The 21,752-nt window shown below is 37.2% G+C and overlaps 2 protein-coding genes across 7 annotated transcripts in view; one reads left to right on the top strand and one right to left on the bottom strand.

Moving 5' to 3' along the window:
• The window catches only part of ripor2 (RHO family interacting cell polarization regulator 2), a 157,009-nt gene that overhangs the window by 80,843 nt on the left and 54,414 nt on the right, over positions 1-21,752 (top strand). For all 6 annotated transcript variants that reach the window (XR_012394646.1, XM_021468090.3, XM_005159634.6 and 3 more), the window contains 3 exon segments: positions 5,706-5,826; positions 19,728-19,892; positions 21,607-21,685. Coding sequence is in view for 5 of the 6 variants with exons in the window: in XM_021468090.3 (XP_021323765.2) it covers positions 5,706-5,826; positions 19,728-19,892; positions 21,607-21,685 (365 nt within the window). In the remaining variant the exon portion in view is untranslated.
• On the bottom strand, positions 9,580-17,127 carry LOC141379133 (uncharacterized). Its single transcript, XM_073931792.1, has 2 exons — positions 16,698-17,127; positions 9,580-14,245 (listed from the first exon to the last, which is right to left on the bottom strand). The coding sequence occupies exon 2, from the start codon at positions 13,712-13,714 to the stop codon at positions 11,861-11,863; it is 1,854 nt and encodes a 617-aa protein (XP_073787893.1). The 5' UTR covers positions 13,715-14,245; positions 16,698-17,127; the 3' UTR covers positions 9,580-11,860.

The following is a 21,752-nucleotide window of genomic DNA, read 5'->3' as shown; positions in this document are numbered from 1 at the left end:
AGGGGCCTGATAAACATGGTCCCTGCTGGAGGTGACAAATTAATGAAGCCCCCCTCTCTGCTTCTTTTGTCCTCGTCATCCGTCTCTCGCAGTGAGGAGTTGAGAATTGGGTGCCAGGCAGCTGTACCCAGAATACTTATGAGCAGTCGTGCCCGCAGCGATGGGATGATGTGGCCGCACATCAACAGCGCTTCGCGAGTGCCTGTGAACCGAGACGACCAGCACTGAATGGAATGAGTGGAACAATCCCAGCATGCACTGGGTGGCACAGTGTCGCTTTGTGTTTTTCAAACTGAAGTGGAACCTTTGTTTGTGGAAACGAGCCGTTAGTTGTATAGATTTCGTTGTGTTTGTTTTGTGATTTTATAGGTCTGAAGTTTTAGTTGGTTTTGATGCTACTAAGTTGCTATTAAATATTTGTGTTGATTGTTTATTAATGCTAAATAAAAAAAATTATTCAATTAATATACAGTTAAAGGCAAATTTATTAGCCCTACTATCAAATTTGAATTCTTTTTCAATTATTTCCCTCAATGTTTGGCAGAACAAGAAATTTTTCACAGCATTTCCTATAAAAAAAAAAAAAAAAAAAAAAAAAAAAAAAAAAAAAAAAAAAAAAAACTACTAACACTTCCCTTCTTAGACTTTACAGACCTGAAACTTGCCTTTAGTACTTATTCATTGTTGCTCTTGGTTGTGTAAATTGCTTCCTTGTCCTCATTTGTAAGTCGCTTTGGATAAAAGCGTCTGCTAAATGACTAAATGTAAAATGTAAATGTAAATATATTTTCTTCTTTAGAAAGACTGCGGAATGAACCGCCAACTTATCCAGCATGTGTTTTACGCAGCGGGTGCCCTTCCAGCTGCAACCCATTACTGGGAAACATCCATACAAACTCATTTACACACATACACTACAGACATTTTAACTTACCGCATGTCTTTGGACTTGTGGGGGAAACCGGAGCACCTAGAGGAGACTCACGTGAACATGGGAAGAACATGCAAACTCCACACAGAAATGCCAACTTACCCAGCCGAGGCTCAAACCAGCGACCTTCTTGCTGTGAGGCTATTTTGCTACCCACTGTGCCACCGCGCCACCTATTTAAATATTTATGTAACAAAATAGTTTTATATGCTTTTGTTTCTAGCTCATGTACAGTAAATATATATAATACACACATATATTATGTCAAAACAAACTTTTATTTTGGATGCAATTAATCATGATTTCCTATATGTAAAGGACTTTTCATTATTACATTGTTATTGTATACACTGATATTACATTGAAAAGAAATGTACTTTATATTTATACAATACAAGCATATTTGTATTTATTGTATTGTGTTTTCCGTGTATAAAATATAATGAACGAGATTTGTTTTCTTTTTATTATGTATATTTGGAATATTCATAAATTATCACTTTTAAATTATATATATATATATATATATATATATATATATATATATATATATATATATATATATATATATATATATATGTATATATGTGTATATATATATATATATATATATATATATATATATATATATATATATATATATGTATATATATGTATGTATATATATGTATATATATATATATATATATGTATGTATATATATGTATATATATATATATATATATATATATATATATATATATATATATATATATATATATATATATATATATATATATGTATATGTATGTATTTATATATATATATATATATATATATATATATATATATATATATATATATATATATATATATATATATATATATATATGTATATAGTTGAAGTCACCCTGAATTATTATAAGTCCCCCGTTTATTTGTTTCCATGAAGATTAGTTAAAAAATGTTATCAGACATACTGTGAAAATGTCCTTGCTCTGTTAAACATCAATTGGGAAATATTTAAAAAAGAAAAAAAAATCAAAGGGGGGCTAATAATTCTGACTTCAACTGTATATATAACGTTTAATATATATTTACTGTATATATTATATTATATATATATTTTACATCTATTTAATATTTTCTCTCCTTTGTTACAATGTAGATTTTTTTTTCTTGCAAAAAATAAATAAATCAATAATTAGGTCTGATACAATTTTGAAATAACATTAACATTGGTATTCTATATAGTGTTGCTTTTATTTGATAAGAGCTTTTTTAAGCCTTAAATAAATGTTTGCTATATTCTTTTATTTATTACTGCCTTTTATTTTCCTGTTCATTGGGGTGTCATATAATCAAAATGTACAGCATATGTTCTGGAGGCAAAACTAACATTACAGTGTTTATAAATAGCCTGGCAGGCGTTATACAAGGCTCTTTTGTTTTTCCTCCGCAAAACAACATCCTCCTAAAGCCGTGGTGAGAATTGTCCTCTCATCAAAGCAATAATGTATTTATTGCACAGCTATAGGTTTCCTCCAACACAATACCAGCCACAAAACTCAGATATTTCTTTTTTTTTTTTTTTGATAAAGAAAGACACCAGTGCAGGGTCTTTCACATCCATGATCACAGATCTCATAGCCACATTACTCTCGGATTTTGAGTTTGCCACTGCTTTCATCATTTCCCTTTGCTCTGATGAATTATGGGAGGGTGGAGAGATGATCTATGAGGAGATCAGAGACGGTCTTTAAGGCTTTCTGTATAGGTGAGAGGTTTCTACACCCTCCCGGGATCGTTGCGCTTGAAATGAGGGATGACGTTGGTCTTTCTGGCTCCATTAGAGGACCTCTTGCTTGCTCCTAAGTGCTCTTTCTGCATCTTCATCTGCGGTGGGCTCAGGTGGCTTTGAGCGGTTTATATAAACCTCTGAATGTGTGCCGTATGGGGTCTTCTCACCCTTTAGTGCTATTTTCAGTAACTGTATCCACGGGAGATTAAATGAGTCATTTCTTGCTTTCCTCTGTGATTTTCAGCTGGTTTTTATGGACTATCGTTTAATGTCAAGGCTCTGTCTGGATATCTGTTTATTAGAGAGCTAGTAAAGCTTTCAAAATCATTTCTGGGGCTGGCTGAAAAAGCTGTTTGCAAGCTAGGGCTATAATGACTTGGCCTACTTTTGCATTAAGTTACAACTTACACACTATTAAACAGATTTGTTTTGTAGTAAGCTTAAAGAGACAGGTCACCCAAAAATAAAAATTCGGTCATTAGTTGCTCACCCTTCATTTGTTTAAAACCTTTATGGGTTTCTGTCTCTCTGTTAAACACAAAATAAGATATTATGATGAAAGCTGGAAACCTGTAACAATTGACTTCTATGGTATTTGTGTTTCCTACTATAAAGGTCAGTGGTTACTTGTTTTCAGCTTTCTTCAAAATATCTTCTTTAGTGTTCAACTTAATAAAAAACGCATAGAAGTTTGGAGCCACTTGAGAGTGAGCAAATAGAAGTTTTTATTTTGTCCAATTTTGACCACTTCTCTGATTTCTTAGGGGAAAGAGCCTATATGGATATGTGGTAGGCTTTTCAAGAGGTTTCGATCTGATTTTGTTAAATAGGTTTGCACAATTTTTATATGAAAGCAGAACACAGCTGCTTTAATTTCTGCTTTAATAGCTGCAAAACCGCTCTGAATGCTGAATGTTTGTTTTAGAAACATTAGTGGTCAATGTTTGCATTGCAAAATATGCAATCAGGACTTCATAAATAGGAAGCAGGACATTTCACTAAGGAAGCATTTGTGTTTTAAACAGCAGGTTGTTTTAGTGACATAAAAAATCTAACTAAAATACAAATATACAAAGAAGCAGAATTCCTGAAAAAGATAAATGGGGAAACCATGAGCTGAAAAAGGCTATGCTGTGCCCCACTAGTTGCCAGTGATAGTCACTACATGTTTTGAAGAGACTTTCAGACTGGAAGCGGAAAGTTTTGCGCTATGAAACCCATACATTTCAATGGGTTGTGCAGTCGAACTTCAAAATAGCTCAATATTATGCTCACAATGCCATATACTGTACTTATCAGCATGAAGCACATAGGCTCACCATAAAAGAAAGAATAAAATAGAATATTTCTATGTAGTAACTTGTTCAGTTAATAGTGCTGTTACGTTACTGTACTTTCAATGTTGGTAAAATGATGCCTCTCTACTCTTCAACAAATATTACTGACAATAAAATGTGGTTATATCATTTTTTTTTCTAAATCAATATAATTTAAGCTATTGAGTTCAATTTAAAAAGACCTACAAAATTACTTAATGTTATTTAATAAAATAAAAAAACTATTACAAAGCATTTCCGCTTTCAGTTTTCAGGCCAAGTGCATCCAGAAGGTTTCTACCCTGAATTTACATTTGGCACAGTTTCAGTAATGAATGTAATTTAGTTTTAGTATGATATCAGTATTTCTTTGTTGCCAAAATAGTTTTCTTAATGTTATTTATTTATAATTATTTTGATAATATATTATAGTATTTTTACAAATATTTCTCGAAGCAAAAGAAAGTTATCTGACTACACATAAAAAAAACACACACACAAAAAATGCATGACCTATTAACTATATATCTATGTTTTACTTTAAAAACAAGTTGTGCCGCCAAATAAAACAACCAACAATTGCATTGGATAAATAAATCAAATAAATTCTCTTGTTAGTTAACTGGTCAATCATTCAGTTTTTACAGTTAGTGAAATATCAGGTTAAACACCTTCTATCTAATAAATAAAACAAGATTATCAGCTTGTATGATTGCTTTATAGAAGAATTTTAGCTGTAGTTCTAATATGGGGCTTAAAATATGCCAAAACAATCTGAATTTGAAATGTCGATTTGAATTATTAACAATTGTAATTTAATAAAACTGAATATTAGGGCTGTGCAATTTGGGGAAAAATCTAATTGCGAATTTTATTTTATTTTATTTTTATTATTATTTTTTACATTTATTTATTTTTATTTAATTATATATTTTTACTGATATTGCAATTTGATTTACGATTTAATTCAAGCTTCAAGCTGAATATAATTTAATTCAAGCTTCAGCTCAATAATGTGTAAGCCATGGCAAAAATTCTCTGACAGCTCTTAAAAATGACTGTTTTTGTTCGGTGTCTGTGACTTTGAAACCAAAATATTCCCATGTTACAAATGCAGTTTTTTCTTGATATTAATTTGTCTATTAATGCTTCTGAAGAAGCAGGCACCATTATCCCACTTGTCTGCGCTTTTCTGTTTGTTTTCTTTTTTTTTATTGTGGGCATAGTTCAGTTCAGTAATTTTTTAAGTTGGCGGTTCATTCCGCTGTGGCGACCCCGGATTAATAAAGGGACTAAGCCGACAAGAAAATGAATGAATGAATGAATGAATGAATTCATAGTCTGCAGATATTCAGATTGTTTGTCGAGTTCAATTTAAATTTGTTAATTATTAAAAATTCAAATTTAGATTGTTTTGGCAAAGTTTTAGCTCCATACTAATTGAAAACTATGCTGCTGATGTTGTTGTTATTTTGTACAACTGTAAAAGCAAAATAGTTAAAGCAGCCTGCTGAATAAGGTGCTATATAAGTTGTTACTATTTCTTTCTGTAGCATTAAAATGGTGTAAAATGTGCATGTGCGTCCATTCCCAACATCATCATCCTCCACACGCAACCCTTCCCCCATCTGCACTACTGACCTCTGTCTTACCCAGAATCCTTTTCTGCCTCATGCAGGAGTGTCCTCACGCTTCCCAGACATCATGGCTGCTGGCACTCACTCTCCTGGAGGACCCAATGGCATCATCAGGAGCCAGTCGTTCGCTGGCTTCAGCACCCTGCAGGAGAGACGCTCACGGTGAGCACATCTGACCCAGCACAAGCACACTAATCCTGTTCTCTACATGAGCTAACCTTGGTCTCTACATGACCTACTACATGAACATTGAACATGCAAAGAGTTTGATATAATATAATATAATATAATATAATATAATATAATATAATATAATATAATATAATATAATATAATATAATATAATATATGCAGGTCTATAAACATGTTTCAAATGCTTTATTAATTAAAAAAAATAAATAGCAAAACATTATATATTATATTTAACTAATTGTAAAAACTACAAATGTTTTAGTAAATAATTTGACATCAAAAGATATCAAAATTATATAGGATAAGAAATTTGATATAATAATACAAATATTTTGTTTAATATTTAAAGTAATAAATTATTAAATGTATATTAAAATTATATCAGCTATACTTCATTATATTATTTATAATAAATGTTACATGACTGATATAAAGTTACATGTAGGATTTAAACATTTATGAATAAATACAATTATTGAGTTACATCACTATCAGGTTCAGACAATCTAGTACCAGACCGAAATGTATGATTTGTTTAATTTGTTACTGACTATCTTAAAATATATCAGTGCTTTTTGTGTTTTCTCAAGATGGAGACCAGCAGTAGTTTTTTTCTAATTGCCCTTTATTATAAAATATTCTGATATTAAAGCCTAAGTCTAGTCTAAGCCCTTTCTCTGAAACCAGGCCTTAAAGTTGATCCATTTATTTAAACTATATATTAATCTAATATTAATCTGTTATGTTTCTTTGTATTACGTTAAATAATTAAAAAATGTTAAAAACGTTTTTTATACTGGGGATTAAGTAAAACAACTACAAGAAGGTTTTAAAAATGTCAGGTTTCATGTAGTTTACTTCATAACAAGTAGGCAAAACCATTTCAAAGGGAGATTTTGTATAAAGTTGTTTTGCGTGACCAAAAGTATGTGGACACCCAAACTCCACACCCATCATTTAAAAGCTATTAATTCCTTTCATAACTTCAATAACTGTTTCCACATCTCTGGCAAAACTTTCCACTAGATTTTAGAACATTACAATAAAATTGCACAAGAACAGCACATTATATCCATGTGAATGGGTGTATTAACCACATTAAATTTAGATACTTCAGGCAAAACGGTTTTTCATGCACCTCTCGAGCTCGAGATTTTGGGCATTTGGGCTTTTTCAGTCTAATAAAAACAAAGAAAACTTCCAAAATACACTTTTAAGTGTTTTTGTCACACTTTCTCAATTTGTGTCTGTAATTTTGATTACGACACATAAATTAGTTTTTCTTCACCTGCTTTGAGCCACAAATACAAAATTGGCCTGAATTTATACAGCATTTCATTCTACAAAAACATTGGATTTCTTATTTTGGTCTTTTTTTGGTCATTTTTGGGTCGTTTTGGTCAAGTGATAAATAGAATTCCCAAAATCCCCTCTGTAAAAACCTTTGACTCTAATGTAACAAACAAACAAACAAACAAACAAATAAACACATTTTGAATTTTATTCAGTGTTCGGAGTTTTGTTCTAGAACTTTATTAGCACACACATTAGTACATTTTTGATATACTTTCTAATTTGCATGTTTCTACCTAACATTTTAAAGTACTTGCAGCATCTTAAAGAGTGTGCTGGGTGCAGTGGATTCTGCTCAAGTAGTTGTAGAAATGGTAAACTTAAACGTCCTTGAAAGGAAATTTGTTATGGGCATCACCATATGAACATGCAAACACGCAGTAAAACAATACAAAAATACAGTACTTGCAATAATAAATATAGCTGCAAGCAGCAATTACCAGGGCCAAGCAGCCCAGCGGCCACATCATAAACAAGCACGGCAACAAGCTACAGAGCAACTGAAAATTCTATAACTTTTTACAAACACAAGCTCTATGTTAAATTTGTTCACAAGTTAATCAAAAACGGTTAGTCTAATCAACTTAAATTCAATTACTTTTGGTCAGCATGGTCTGTAGATCTCATGATTCAATTCTGGTGAAGATCAGACAAATGGCATAAGACGAGTTTGTTCAAACAGGTGAAAATAGCGAATAAATTCTCGTGATGGAAAATGGCAACATAGGGTGCGTTTGAATCGACTTGAGTCAAGGAATCTTGATCGTAGCCCATTCGGTTCAAAAGTTAGAAAGATAAACATAAGCGAAACTTTTGACAAGTGGTGCCGCTAGAGAGTTTGAGTAAGAGAGTGCAAATTTGTTGTGGTTAATGATCAGACTGTCCTCAAAGGCTGCATTTACACTGCAGATCTTGATGGTCAATTCTGATTTTTGTGACTGTATCCGATTTTTTTGATGACCAGCGTACATCATCTTTTAAAAGTGACTCGTATTTGATCGTCTGCATTTACACAGCACAAAGCAAGGGCGCAATGGCACAGAAAAAAAAAAGAGCGGGCGCTGACTAACAGCTGCAAATTAAAGAGCACTTTTTTCTCCATTCCTTTATGTAATCTGTTCGCAGCTCTTGACAAGCTGTTTTACTATAGTTTATGACAGAAAGGTTCTCATTTGGCTATCTTCTTTTGATATATATAGGCTTTTTTAAACCTTTAGGCATCTTAATGTAATGTCCATGGCGTGATTTATGCACGTGATGGATGCACTAGTTTGATATTAGTTTATATTGGTTACCTGGCAGACATTGCTTAAATACCTGTGCTATATGACAATACAAAAGCTGTTTTAGTTCTCGTGTTTGAGATTTAAGGTTTGTGACTCTGCTGAAGTCTGTTCTGAAATGAAAGCGTCAGACTTGACGTCATTTGCAGGTGAAAATCTGATCTACCTGCTTACACTGCAGACATGAGAACACAGATCCGATTCATATCCGATAAATTTTCACAAATAAACAAGGCCTGAATCTGATTTGAGTAAATCGGAATCCATTTGATTTGATTCTGCTTACACGTACAGTACATGGGCCATATCTGATCTGTGTCACATGGGAAAAAAAATCGGAATTAAGTCACTTGAACCATGCAGTGTAAATGCAGCCTAAGAGTGTGTCAAAGTTTGCGCAAATGCTGCAAACGGTTCATAGGGCTGCCATAGACTCCAAGAGCAGAGGAAGAAGAAGAGGAAGTCGGAATAATAATAATAACAACCGAAACAGATACAATAGGTGCCTATGCGCCTTCGATGCTTGGCCCCTAATAATGATTGTTTAGATAAACTCTTATTAAATAAACCTACTAAAACAGGTGTAAAGTATTTATTGTATCGGTTTAAGCTACACTTAGGAACTCTATATCTCCCATCAGAGGGAAGGTTTTCATAATGTGAATACAAAACACTGAGTTGGATCATTCAGAATCCTTTCCACCTGATTAAGGACACAGTTCTCATACAAAACTTGAGGAATATAATATTCATTGTGCCCAACAATTTTTCATCCTGTCTTTAAGAGGTGCATCAACTTAGATTTAAGTCTGTGTAAGAATCAGCTCTTTGGTTTAAATCATGTTTAAACTTTGGGGATTCGAATCAAAGATTCGAACATGATTCACATAGAATTATTTAAAGCTAACACTTAACTTAAGTATTTGTCCAGCAAATAGAACGTTTAGTGTAAAGCAATCCTGTATTATATTATTACGTGGCCAACAATAACAATATAAAAACAGTATCTAATTATTTAATAAGCAAGGTAGCAGTATCTGAAGCTGAGGCATTAACTTATAAAGCACACAACACACCAACACGGATCTTAAAACGAAACAAAAGTTTATTGCTACTCTACAACACAAAGTACTAATCTAACGTTACGTAAAACAAACAAACGCACATACATACACACACTCACAAGCAGTTTGAGGAGAGTTATGACTGAGTGGATTCAACTTCTAGCATTTGCTACGTTCTTAGCATTGCAACCTGAGAGAAACCATAAAAGCAGAGAATTTTGTTATTCTTTACTACTTAAACATAATTCACACCAGATTCAGTAATGGATAGAAACCTTGTTTGTGCTACTTGCGTTCTGATGTAATTTTTGGTTTCCTCGACTGGTCCAAAGGGAAATCCCGGCGAAGCTGATTGGTCAGCGTAGCAACTTCAGTGACGTGATGGAATTCCCTTGTCGGTGAAGAGGGGTTTCCTTAGTCGGTTGCTAGGGATACGGATGTTGGACAAGGCGGCGTTCGAAGTCCTTCCTGGGTTCCTGTAGTTAGGATGAGTTTCAGGGTTTGGATGTGTTGACCCGATGGCTTGTTGTTGAAGCGGTTGCACAAGCAGATCGGGGGTCGAGCCGGCAGCAAGTGAAGGTCGCGGTCTGCTGCGTGATGTAACGAGGCTTCCGGCGAGGCGATGTAACGGCCACAGCACGAGAAGAGCGACGTCCGGGCAGCGACGGCGGTGACAATTGGCAAAGATGACCGGCAAAAGACGACGATGAAATTCCTTTGTTCAAAGTTTTATAGGCTTTGGTAGAGGCTGGGTCTACACAATGCTTGTCCAATCAGATAAGGTGCGGGGTGGAGTCACACCCCAATTCTGCCCTCTAGGAGGCCGGGTTGACACCTGGTGTGGGTGCTGCTTTGATGGCATAGTGGTTAAAATAAAGTCTTATAACGTCAACACTTTTCATAGTATGGTTTCTTCATATAAACCAATGCATTTAAAATGTTCCTAGCTTTCAATCGATACCAAACAAAGTATTTCACAAACATTCTGTAGATTTCATTTGTCACTGAGGGCTATTACTCAAGAACTATCTATAACAGTTTTGTTAAACACATGGAACATGTACACACAAAAACCTACAGAAACATAAAGTAAACATACATTACTCAAATAAACTGTTTTACTTAAATGTCCATTAAACTTTGGAAGCGTTTCTGATCGCTTCTGTGTCTGCCTGAGAATGTGTATTCCTTGCAGACGCCAAAGGACAAGCGAACCAAAAGGTACTTCTCAAAAACCGGTTTGGTGGGTTTTTGATTGTAGAGCCTCTTATTGTTTTAGGGTGTAAAGTTAATTAACATGCAACTGTGATGTTGACTGGCTAGGTATCCTGTGGATTTGCCTTTTGCTGGGTGCCTGTGGATTGCTTTGAAAATGAAATCAATCTCAGACTCGTAGGCACCAACCAATCTTTTAAGGATAACATGGTCTGTGGCTTGTTCGGTTCTGGAACGATCCGTTGACTCACTACATCCCCCATTTGGATGGTGATGTTCCTGGCATGAACATCGGCAGACACTGGAACAAGAGGCATAGGTAGAGAGAAAACAGACACACAAGACACAAACCACATTTCCATTCCATAGACTGAGTTCTGGTGCAGGTTTTAGCTTAAATTGTTCGTGTTAGGAACACAAGGTGTAGTGTAACATTGCCTGAAATAATTCAAATTTAGTTATTTAGCTAGTTTACTTCATTGCAAGTATGGAGTGGCGCTAGCTTCAACTTAAATAAGCAATAATTCTGCAGCAATTGACACTAATTTGGGAGAAGGAGTCAATCCTACTTTTAGGCCCTATGCATGAATTTGCAGGAGTTCCCTGTAGAGGGGACTGGAACTGCAAATTAGTTAGGGAGAGAGAGAGAAAGGAAATGAAGGGGCACAGTGATGCAACAAAACAAGGTAGGTTAAAAACCAGCAAAACAGTGTTGCAAATGTGGAGTGGATCCTCTCTACTAGAAGTTGTTCTAGCAGTGCTGTAGAGGAGAAAGTATTAGTGTTGTGTTTAACTAGGTGTTTCCCTAGAATGTCAAAGGTTATGTTAGTATGTAAAGGGTAGAACAGTTGATCTGTGTCAAGTTGTGGTCCTCCCCCATTTGTTGTTCAATGATGATGGAGCAGTCAAATGTTCATCTAGAAATGGAGGTACCGGAGTTTGGCATGGGTCAGGAAGGGTTTCAGGACTGAACTGAGGTTTGTCGGAGGAGTGGCAGACGACCAGAACGGCACTTTTAGAAACCTGAGGGTTTTCACCTGCAAGTGTTTGTTGGTTCAGGTGGTTGTTGCTTCTCCGCTCGGCAACTAGTCAGGCTGAATCTGCTTTTTCCTTTTCCCGTTTCCTGTCCTCCTCTATGCATTTGAGAAACTCTTTCATCATCAATTTCACCAGTTCTTGAGGGTCAAATCCCGGTGGGGTATTTTCCTCTTGCTGGGATTGAGTCTGAGCGTTGTCAGAGTGGAAATGTTTGGAGTACCTTCGTTGACTCCTTGGACTTGATGATACAGGGTTTTGATGTCTTCCCTTGGATGGTGACCAGTTTTTGTTCGACCCCCATTGGTTTCTTTCCTGGTGGTGTTCAGGTGAGCGTCGTTGTCCACGCGGTCCATCCCAGTGACTGTTCCTTTGTTTAGGTCTTGTGTCATCGTAGGAGTTCCGTTGTCTATTGGACGAAGACGCATTCCACGCTGGGGATGGTGGTCTCACGCTGTTTGGGCGTTGGGCACCCTCTAGTGCCAGTTCTGGATTCTGGGTGTTAAAGGCAAGAACTGTTGCAGTTTTAGTGTTTTTCTCTAACACCATCTTTTGTTTGTCGTGTGCTTTCTGTGTCAAATCTCGCAAATGCTGGATGCTCATTGTTCGTGGGCATGCGAGTACTCCGAGATGTTGGCTTACTGCAGGATGGAGGTTTCTCAGGAAGAGAATCTTAAAGTTCAGGTCTTCTTCCATATTCGGTTCGTTGCGAGTTCCGAAAAAGGATTGCCTGAGTCGGTTGTAGTAAGCATGTGGAGACTCATTGCGAGCTTGTTTTGTCTCCAGAGCACTTAACAGTCCTTGATCTGATTCAGGGTTTGCAAACTCTCTGATGAGGGCTTCTTGGAGCAAGCGATAATCATTCTTTACCCGAGCCGGTTGTCGGTCCAGGAAGCTGCGCACCTCAGTGCTGGATGTGGCTCGAAGCAAATACAGTCTTTCTTTATCAGAGACATTGGGTCTCATTTCCAGATGGAAATCAATGTCTTGCAAATAAGCGTGGACCTCCAAACCACCTGACACACTTGGAGTAAACTTGCCAATGTTTCTGGCCAGCTTGTCAAGGTCTTTGAGGTCCAGACTGTATGACGATCTGTGACTGGCTATCACAGGCTCTCGTCGCTGTGGGGTAAGGTAAGGCTCTTCAGAAGGTGTTGGCGAAGATCTTTGGCATGGTTTCTCACCTCTTTCAATAGGTGAGAGCTCAGGGACAGGGGATCCTGTCCTACTTGGCAGGGGCGAGGCTGGTGCACATCTTGTCTTTGGAGGTTCATAGCGCAGTGCATAGGCATGCCTGAGTTCACTGGCGGACTCCTCTTTGATGTCATCCACTTCCTGCATTAGTCTGTCGATCTCATGTCTTGCTTCGCTCAGGTGAGTTTCAAGGGCTTTGATTCTGGCCTTCTTGTCTCTTAAGTCCACCTTCGCTTCCTTCAGTAGCTGTTCAGCGTAATCTAGCTTGTTAGCGACGTCAGCGTGGTCTGCTCTGGCTTGTTCTCTTTCTTCTGTGATGGCTGTTAGGGCTTCTTGTAGTTTGTCGATCTCCTCTGTGGTACCTTCATCCACCTCATTTGGTTGTTGAAGACGTTCCTGAGCCTCTAGCTCTAGCTGCTCGATGCGGGCTTGCAGGCGTGTCAGCTTGTGTTGGAGTTGGGAGGCGTGTCTGTCACTCAATTTGAGGGTGGCTATGAGTGTGTGACTCAAAGTACCAGTGATTTTGGCCAGCTCCTTGTGGTTAAAGCTTTGACTTGGGTCTTGCTTCATGATGCTGTCTATGTTCTCATCCAATTGGTTTTGCGTCAGGGGCTGCAGTGTTTCGGCAGCTTTAGGGAGGAGACTGCCTGTTACAACGCTCAGCCATGTTTCCAGGTCCTTCCAGTGGCCAACAGGATCTTTGGAGTGAGCCATGTTTTGCGGCGGGGGGGAGGACTTAGGATTTTAACTGACACAGACCTTGAAGAGAGATAGAGAGGAGAAAGAAAAAAAAACAAGGTAGAACAATGCAAACAGAAAAGGAGAAATGTTAATGTGCAATGTTAAGTGTGTTCTAATGTTGAGTGAAGTGTGGTTCTCTGGAACTGTGGCCCTCTGGTGGGTACGCGTGTCTAACTGGTAGTCTCTGTGGAAAGAGTCAGTAGCACAGACACAGTGAGAGAACAAAGAAAAACAAAAGTGATAAGGAGACCAAGGAGTAGGGTGAAAATCTGTAGTTTCCACTTTCCTAGAAAGAGGGTTCCTTTGGCTTTTGTTAAATTAAAAAAAAAATAAGATTTCTAAATACCAGGACTGAAGTTGCTATTAACTTTCTTCTGAAGTGGCAGAAAGTAGGACAACAATAACAGTATTGGCTTCTGAATAGGATTGACTCCGTACACCAAATAAATTGTTTCTGGATGCGTGTTTAGAATTGGATCTAATGACGCCTATCTTCTTGGTGACCTGATGAGTGAGAAAGGAGGTGTGAGATCAGACAATTTTAACAATTAAAAGTGTTCAAGTGTCCCAAACATCTATTAAATGTTTCTAAAATTCTCTGCTTTTTGACTCTCACAAGCACAATCCTTAAACCAGCATCAATAGTCCAGTAAAAAGAAGATAGTTAGTTGAAAGAGATAACAAAGGAGTTAGTTTTCTCTTAGCATTAGGTGTAATTAAGGATGTCAAAACAATGGCACTGTTGAGTTGATACTCAAAAAGGGTTGGTTTTATTGTGTTATATAGTAACCACTTAGCCTACGTATTAGAAAAATCTGAATTTTCCTTTTGAAGTTTGGCTAATTGGAGGGCTCCACTAGATGAAAAGACTAAATTCAAATTTTAATTGAACTTAACTTTAAACCTGTAAAGAAGTAATAACTTTTATAAATTATCATTAAGATTGATAAGAACACTTATGACTAAATTAAATTATTAATTATTGCTAAAATGATAGAGCCATGCATAAATGAACCATTAATGAAATTAAAATTTCAAAACAATGAAGTTGGTTAAAGTAACATTTAATGCAGTTTGTCATTAAATTAAACAATTATAATTTATTTAATCAGTGAGTCTTATCCGTATAAATCAACAATTATAGGAAATGGGTGTTCCTAGATGTTGATGAATGGAAAAAGTATTGATACTTGTACAGGTCAGAGAGCATTAATTTATAGTCATGAAAACAAAACTATAATTCATCACTAATAAAACCAACAGCTTATGTGAGTTCAAACTGATCAAATTCAACAGGCCAGGTACAGCAGGAAAAACAAAAATTAAAATAATAGTGATTAAACTCAGCAGTTAGATTGTGCACACTTTATTAACTTTGCATTTGTCAACTTTTCCAAGGTGAGTAAAGAGAAACAACTTAGATGCAAGAGTTTCAAACATCAGCCATACAATGCATTTAAGACCACTATATGCTACGTGCTATCTATTAGCCTTCGTTGCTACTGGAAATGCATAGACTTCAATTCAAACGCGTTAGCGTTAGTTTAGCTTAGCTTCACGCTATGCTCTTTGTTTACAATTCAAGCTGGCGCTGGCGGACTGCACATGCGCGCTTGAATGTAATTCCGGCAAGTCTCTCTGTACTTCCGGACCAAGGTTGCTGCTATGGCAACGACCACAAAGTGGAATAATAGCAAATTTCACAGTATCACTTGAGATGACGGCGCATCTCACACTGTTCAAACAAAAAGCACTAGTTAGATTTTATATCTTAACAGTACTGAACAATTCTCAACTTATGAAAGTGAGACAAAATTAATCAACAGGATTTCTGAGATTAATACAAATCGTGACAGAGATATGGGGGATCTCAGCACTCTGTGTTAGGTCTGTTTAGACTGCAAACACATCCGTGGATTCAAACCACAATTTCAATTGATCAATTTCAAAACTTCTCCTATAAACTACGCTAGGCAGCTCTCTCTGAGCTCCGCGTTTTAAATAATTTACTAAGTATTAGCAAATTACAGGGCAACAAGAATTTAGTTAGCTATGCTAAATCAGTTACCAGGAGAAAACACAGCTGAGTTTCCATCCGGGAATCGCGGCGTACGAAATCATACTGTGAAGGCCTTATATATCGTTATGAGATAAGCACAAAGGAATACGCTTTGTCTTTCTCTACATGCGCTTTAGAGCGGCTTAGTTTGTCTCGGCGGACAATTTAAATGAAGTTTTACTTTCTTAACAACACTAAATGTAGTTAAGCAATAAAACAAATGGTACCACAATGAAATTGTGCAGTAGCAAAACTTTTGTTCTTTCTAATCTATTCTTTCCGGACAAAAATAGAAAAGATTAACAACGTGATTTCTGGGTTTTGTGCTTTAAAAGTTAGATCTGCTTGCCCGAATTATTCTCCACCACTATGTAAGAATCAGCTCTTTGGTTTAAATCATGTTTAAACTTTGGGGATTCGAATCAAAGATTCGAACATGATTCACATAGAATTATTTAAAGCTAACACTTAACTTAAGTATTTGTCCAGCAAATAGAACGTTTAGTGTAAAGCAATCCTGTATTATATTATTACGTGGCCAACAATAACAATATAAAAACAGTATCTAATTATTTAATAAGCAAGGTAGCAGTATCTGAAGCTGAGGCATTAACTTATAAAGCACACAACACACCAACACGGATCTTAAAACGAAACAAAAGTTTATTGCTACTCTACAACACAAAGTACTAATCTAACGTTACGTAAAACAAACAAACGCACATACATACACACACTCACAAGCAGTTTGAGGAGAGTTATGACTGAGTGGATTCAACTTCTAGCATTTGCTACGTTCTTAGCATTGCAACCTGAGAGAAACCATAAAAGCAGAGAATTTTGTTATTCTTTACTACTTAAACATAATTCACACCAGATTCAGTAATGGATAGAAACCTTGTTTGTGCTACTTGCGTTCTGATGTAATTTTTGGTTTCCTCGACTGGTCCAAAGGGAAATCCCGGCGAAGCTGATTGGTCAGCGTAGCAACTTCAGTGACGTGATGGAATTCCCTTGTCGGTGAAGAGGGGTTTCCTTAGTCGGTTGCTAGGGATACGGATGTTGGACAAGGCGGCGTTCGAAGTCCTTCCTGGGTTCCTGTAGTTAGGATGAGTTTCAGGGTTTGGATGTGTTGACCCGATGGCTTGTTGTTGAAGCGGTTGCACAAGCAGATCGGGGGTCGAGCCGGCAGCAAGTGAAGGTCGCGGTCTGCTGCGTGATGTAACGAGGCTTCCGGCGAGGCGATGTAACGGCCACAGCACGAGAAGAGCGACGTCCGGGCAGCGACGGCGGTGACAATTGGCAAAGATGACCGGCAAAAGACGACGATGAAATTCCTTTGTTCAAAGTTTTATAGGCTTTGGTAGAGGCTGGGTCTACACAATGCTTGTCCAATCAGATAAGGTGCGGGGTGGAGTCACACCCCAATTCTGCCCTCTAGGAGGCCGGGTTGACACCTGGTGTGGGTGCTGCTTTGATGGCATAGTGGTTAAAATAAAGTCTTATAACGTCAACACTTTTCATAGTATGGTTTCTTCATATAAACCAATGCATTTAAAATGTTCCTAGCTTTCAATCGATACCAAACAAAGTATTTCACAAACATTCTGTAGATTTCATTTGTCACTGAGGGCTATTACTCAAGAACTATCTATAACAGTTTTGTTAAACACATGGAACATGTACACACAAAAACCTACAGAAACATAAAGTAAACATACATTACTCAAATAAACTGTTTTACTTAAATGTCCATTAAACTTTGGAAGCGTTTCTGATCGCTTCTGTGTCTGCCTGAGAATGTGTATTCCTTGCAGACGCCAAAGGACAAGCGAACCAAAAGGTACTTCTCAAAAACCGGTTTGGTGGGTTTTTGATTGTAGAGCCTCTTATTGTTTTAGGGTGTAAAGTTAATTAACATGCAACTGTGATGTTGACTGGCTAGGTATCCTGTGGATTTGCCTTTTGCTGGGTGCCTGTGGATTGCTTTGAAAATGAAATCAATCTCAGACTCGTAGGCACCAACCAATCTTTTAAGGATAACATGGTCTGTGGCTTGTTCGGTTCTGGAACGATCCGTTGACTCACTACATCTGGTTTATACTTCTGCGTCAAGTGATCGGCATGACCCACGGCGCATACCTTGCGCATTGCCGTGCATTTTACTTCTGTGGCTGTTTCTGATCTCTGCAATAACACTTCTGAAACACAAGCTGGCAGTTGGTGTTTATGTTCCTCTGTGTCGAGTTTTTTCTGCTGGTGTTTTGTTTTTTCTAAATGCTTTCTTAATGTACAAGTGGTTTAAACTCGTTCATTTTGAGGCAGGAATCAGCGGACGTGCAACAGCTTTAACCATGAGATAAACACAAAACAAAAGTTTTCATCTGGAGCTCCTTCACGGGACTCCACACTTGTAAACACTCGCTCCAACGGACTCACGCGGCTCCCGGTCCTGCTCACAGCGCTATCAAGCCTATCACAAACCAATCACAGAGCCATTGCGACGTGTAGTAACATTTTTAGAGAGGTGCGCAACAACGTCGCCGACGGCCACGGCGAGGGCTATGCGTCCATGCCTAAGCTGCGCCGTAGCATACGCGTGCGTTTGACGCAGAAGTATAAATCAACTTTTACACTGTGCGAATAGGTTGACAAACCACACTGTGATACCATACCTGACAATGCCTTCAAGAACAGCTCCATAAAACAACATCATACGTTTCTTGTTTACTCCAAAGAGATGCAACCTCCATAAAAAATACAATCTGTGGAGTAAATGAGCGAAAAGCCATTCTACGCGTGTTTTCCATGTGAAAGAACTGTCAGTGTAAATGCCCAAAGACTTATCTACTTTAGTTAGGCGGACTGAATGTCTGACCCTCCGGCTACAGCATGTGCTCATTCTCCACCATGGCCTAGATTTGCTGTAGCTCTACTTCCAGTGCTCTTTTTGACTGTGCGCGACACGTTCAGACATGTCCAACAGCCAACTGCCATTGTGTTTTTATGATCCGAGAATATATATTGGATGCGGGGGCCCATGACCTCAGAAGTGGTCTAATAAGCACGCTGAAACATTTTGACAGGAGTTTTAAATGTCAGGAAGCAGCGAGGAAGAGAACAGCACTACAGGCGTTATCCTAATAGCTTATAGGAGGGTTTAAATGACATTCGAACATCAATCCTTTGAGTCTCTGTTAAGAGAAAAGGATTTGCTATGGTATAGATGTGCGTGAAATGAGCGTTCGGTGTGATCGGCCACTAAAACTGACTAAAATTAAATGACTAAATGACTAAAAATGACTAGTTTTAAAACATAAATTCAAAATTACAAGAACTGTAATTTAGCCTATTAATAAATCTACAAATACAATAGGTACTTGATTATACTAAAAATACACTGGTTTCACTTAAAATAATATTTGCTTAAATTATTTATCAATACTTTGAAGCATCTGGGTGTCCTCTTTTAAATTTCCATATTTATTTTATTATATTTTATTAAATTAAATAAATTTAATATTATTATTATTATTATTATTATTATTAATAAGAATAACCAAAATAATAATAAATAATATTTTATCCACAATATTTCAAAAACGTATTTCTTCAATTTTAACCATTTCATTAATTTCTACAATTGCGATTTTTTTTTTTTATTTTTTATTTTTTTTTATTATTATTTTTTTTATTATCAGTAGTAGCATTGGGTTTACAGTAATACTTTTTTAACATCTGTATTTATTTATTTACATTATGGCAGTAAAAAATGAAAAGGGATGTCCATAATTGTCTTTAAAATAAAGCAAAGTTTTCTTTAAGCATTCTAGTACCTTTATTCATATTTTGTGGTAAAAAAAACTGACCTCCACATGTTCAGGAGAAATTTGTTATATTCACCCACATCTGTTTGCATGTCTTCAGGTGCAACTCCTTCATGGGGAACTCGGCAGTGCAGAAGAAGCCCATCTCCAAGCCCAGGAAGCCCCATCTGTCCGGGCATAAATCCAGCAGCAGCAGCAGCAGCTCACGAGAGCCACAGCCTAAACGTGTGGAGGAGGTTTACAGCGCACTCAAGCAAGGCCTGGAGTAAGTGCTGCTGGACATTTCTTTATCACATCTTTCTAGTCACACTGTACTGTATGAAAGAAAAAAATAGCTGTTGCCTTAAATGTTTTAACTTTACAAGTCCAAAATCAAGTAAAAAGTGCTTGAGGGGTAAATAATGTGTCTGTGCTCTTTGGATAAAGGATTCATAATGATAAACAACAAAATCATAAGACACTCGAAAAGTAAGTGAAAAAATAAAAAAAACCTCTGCAAAACTTGCCTAATGATGAAATGCGTAGGTGTGTTGCACAACAGTGCTGTTTACTTTTTAAATAATAGCCATGCTAATAAAGGCTTTTTAATCTTTTCACTTACTTTTTGAGTGCTTTTAACTTATGATTTTGTAGTTTAACATTACAAGTCATTTTAACTTTCATTATATTAAACAATTAAATCAGCTCAGGCTGCACGGTGGCGCAGTGGGTGGCACGTTCACCTCACAGCAAGAAGGTCGCTGGTTCGAGCCTCAGCTGGGTCAGTTGGCGTTTCTGTGTGGAGTTTGCATGTTCTCCTCGTGTTTGCGAGGGTTTTCTCCGGGTGCTGCGGTTTCCCCCACAAGTCCAAGGACATGCGGTACAAGTAAATTGCTGCGAAAAGGGCCCAAGCGTGGTTCAGTTGGCTGTCCATGGCCCGGTCGGAAGAGGTTTGTTCCAGAGTGTGGTTCGGTTGGTCTTTGACATGGTACGCTTGTAGTGTGAGTGCAAAGCGCGCCTGAGCCCGAAACTGAAGACGTGACGTAATTTTTAAGGGACTGTTTCATATGGATTCATTAATCATTCTGCGAACTGTCATCGTTTATTAAAGATACAACCTCCCACAAGGACTTTTATAATAACCAACTTATCCAGCATATGTTTTACGCAGCGGATGCTCTTCCAGCTGCAACCCATCTCTGTGAAACATCCATGCTCACTCATTCACACTCATACACTACAGACAATTTAGCCTACCCAATTCACCTGTACTGCATGTCTTTGGACTGTGGGGCAAACTGGAGCACCTGGAGGAAACCCACGCGAATGCAGGGAGAACATACAAACTAGACACAGAAATGCCAACTGACCCAGCCGAGGCTCGAACCAGCGACCTTCTTGCTGTGAGGCGACAGCATTACCCACTGCGCCACTGCGTTGCCACTCCCTTATTGGTATGTATTTTTTTCAATCAAATTATCCTTACAAGTAATTTTTACTTGCATTACTTAAAGGGATAGTTCACCCAAAAATGAAAAGGAACATTTGCTCACTTTTCACTTGTGCCAAATCTATATGAGTTTTTATTCTGTTGAACACAAAAGAAGATATTCTAAAGAAAGCTGGAAAACATTGACTTCCATAGTATTTGTTTTTCCTTTCTTAAAAAAATCTTGCTTTGTGTTTGACAGAATAAATAACTCAAAGTTCTATAACCATTGAGTTAATAGTAAATAAATGTTCATTTTGAAAAGAACTATCCCTTTAAAATACATATATAAATTCTTTAGTCGAAAAAAATAAGCTTAAACATGGAAATCAAATTTTTATGAATTATATTAAAATAGAAACATGTTTTTGTGACTTATTGATCATATTTTGTACAGTGTGTCTGCACAATGACGGCATGAATCAGTGCTGTGATGTAATATTGACGTGCAGTCATTGTTAGTGCAGCTCTGCAGAGCACTCAAGTCTTTGCTGTTTTCTCTTTCTGTCAGTGAATATCTGGAGGTGCACCAAACCGAGCTGGATAAACTCACTTCCCTCATGAAGGACATGAAGAGGAACTCCAGACTGGTGAGACAGGATGTGACATCACTAGGGTGTCTACACACTACAGTTTGAGCTGTGTCAGAGTGCACAA

The sequence above is a fragment of the Danio rerio genome, chromosome 19 (genome assembly GCF_049306965.1).
Source record: "Danio rerio strain Tuebingen ecotype United States chromosome 19, GRCz12tu, whole genome shotgun sequence".
NCBI lineage: Eukaryota > Metazoa > Chordata > Actinopteri > Cypriniformes > Danionidae > Danio > Danio rerio.
This window is presented reverse-complemented; position numbering and strand designations above follow the sequence as displayed.

Coding starts and splice junctions, on each gene's coding strand:
- LOC141379133 (XM_073931792.1), bottom strand. CDS start 13,714: ATGGCTCACTCCAAAGATCCTGTTGGCCACTGGAAGGACCTGGAAACA.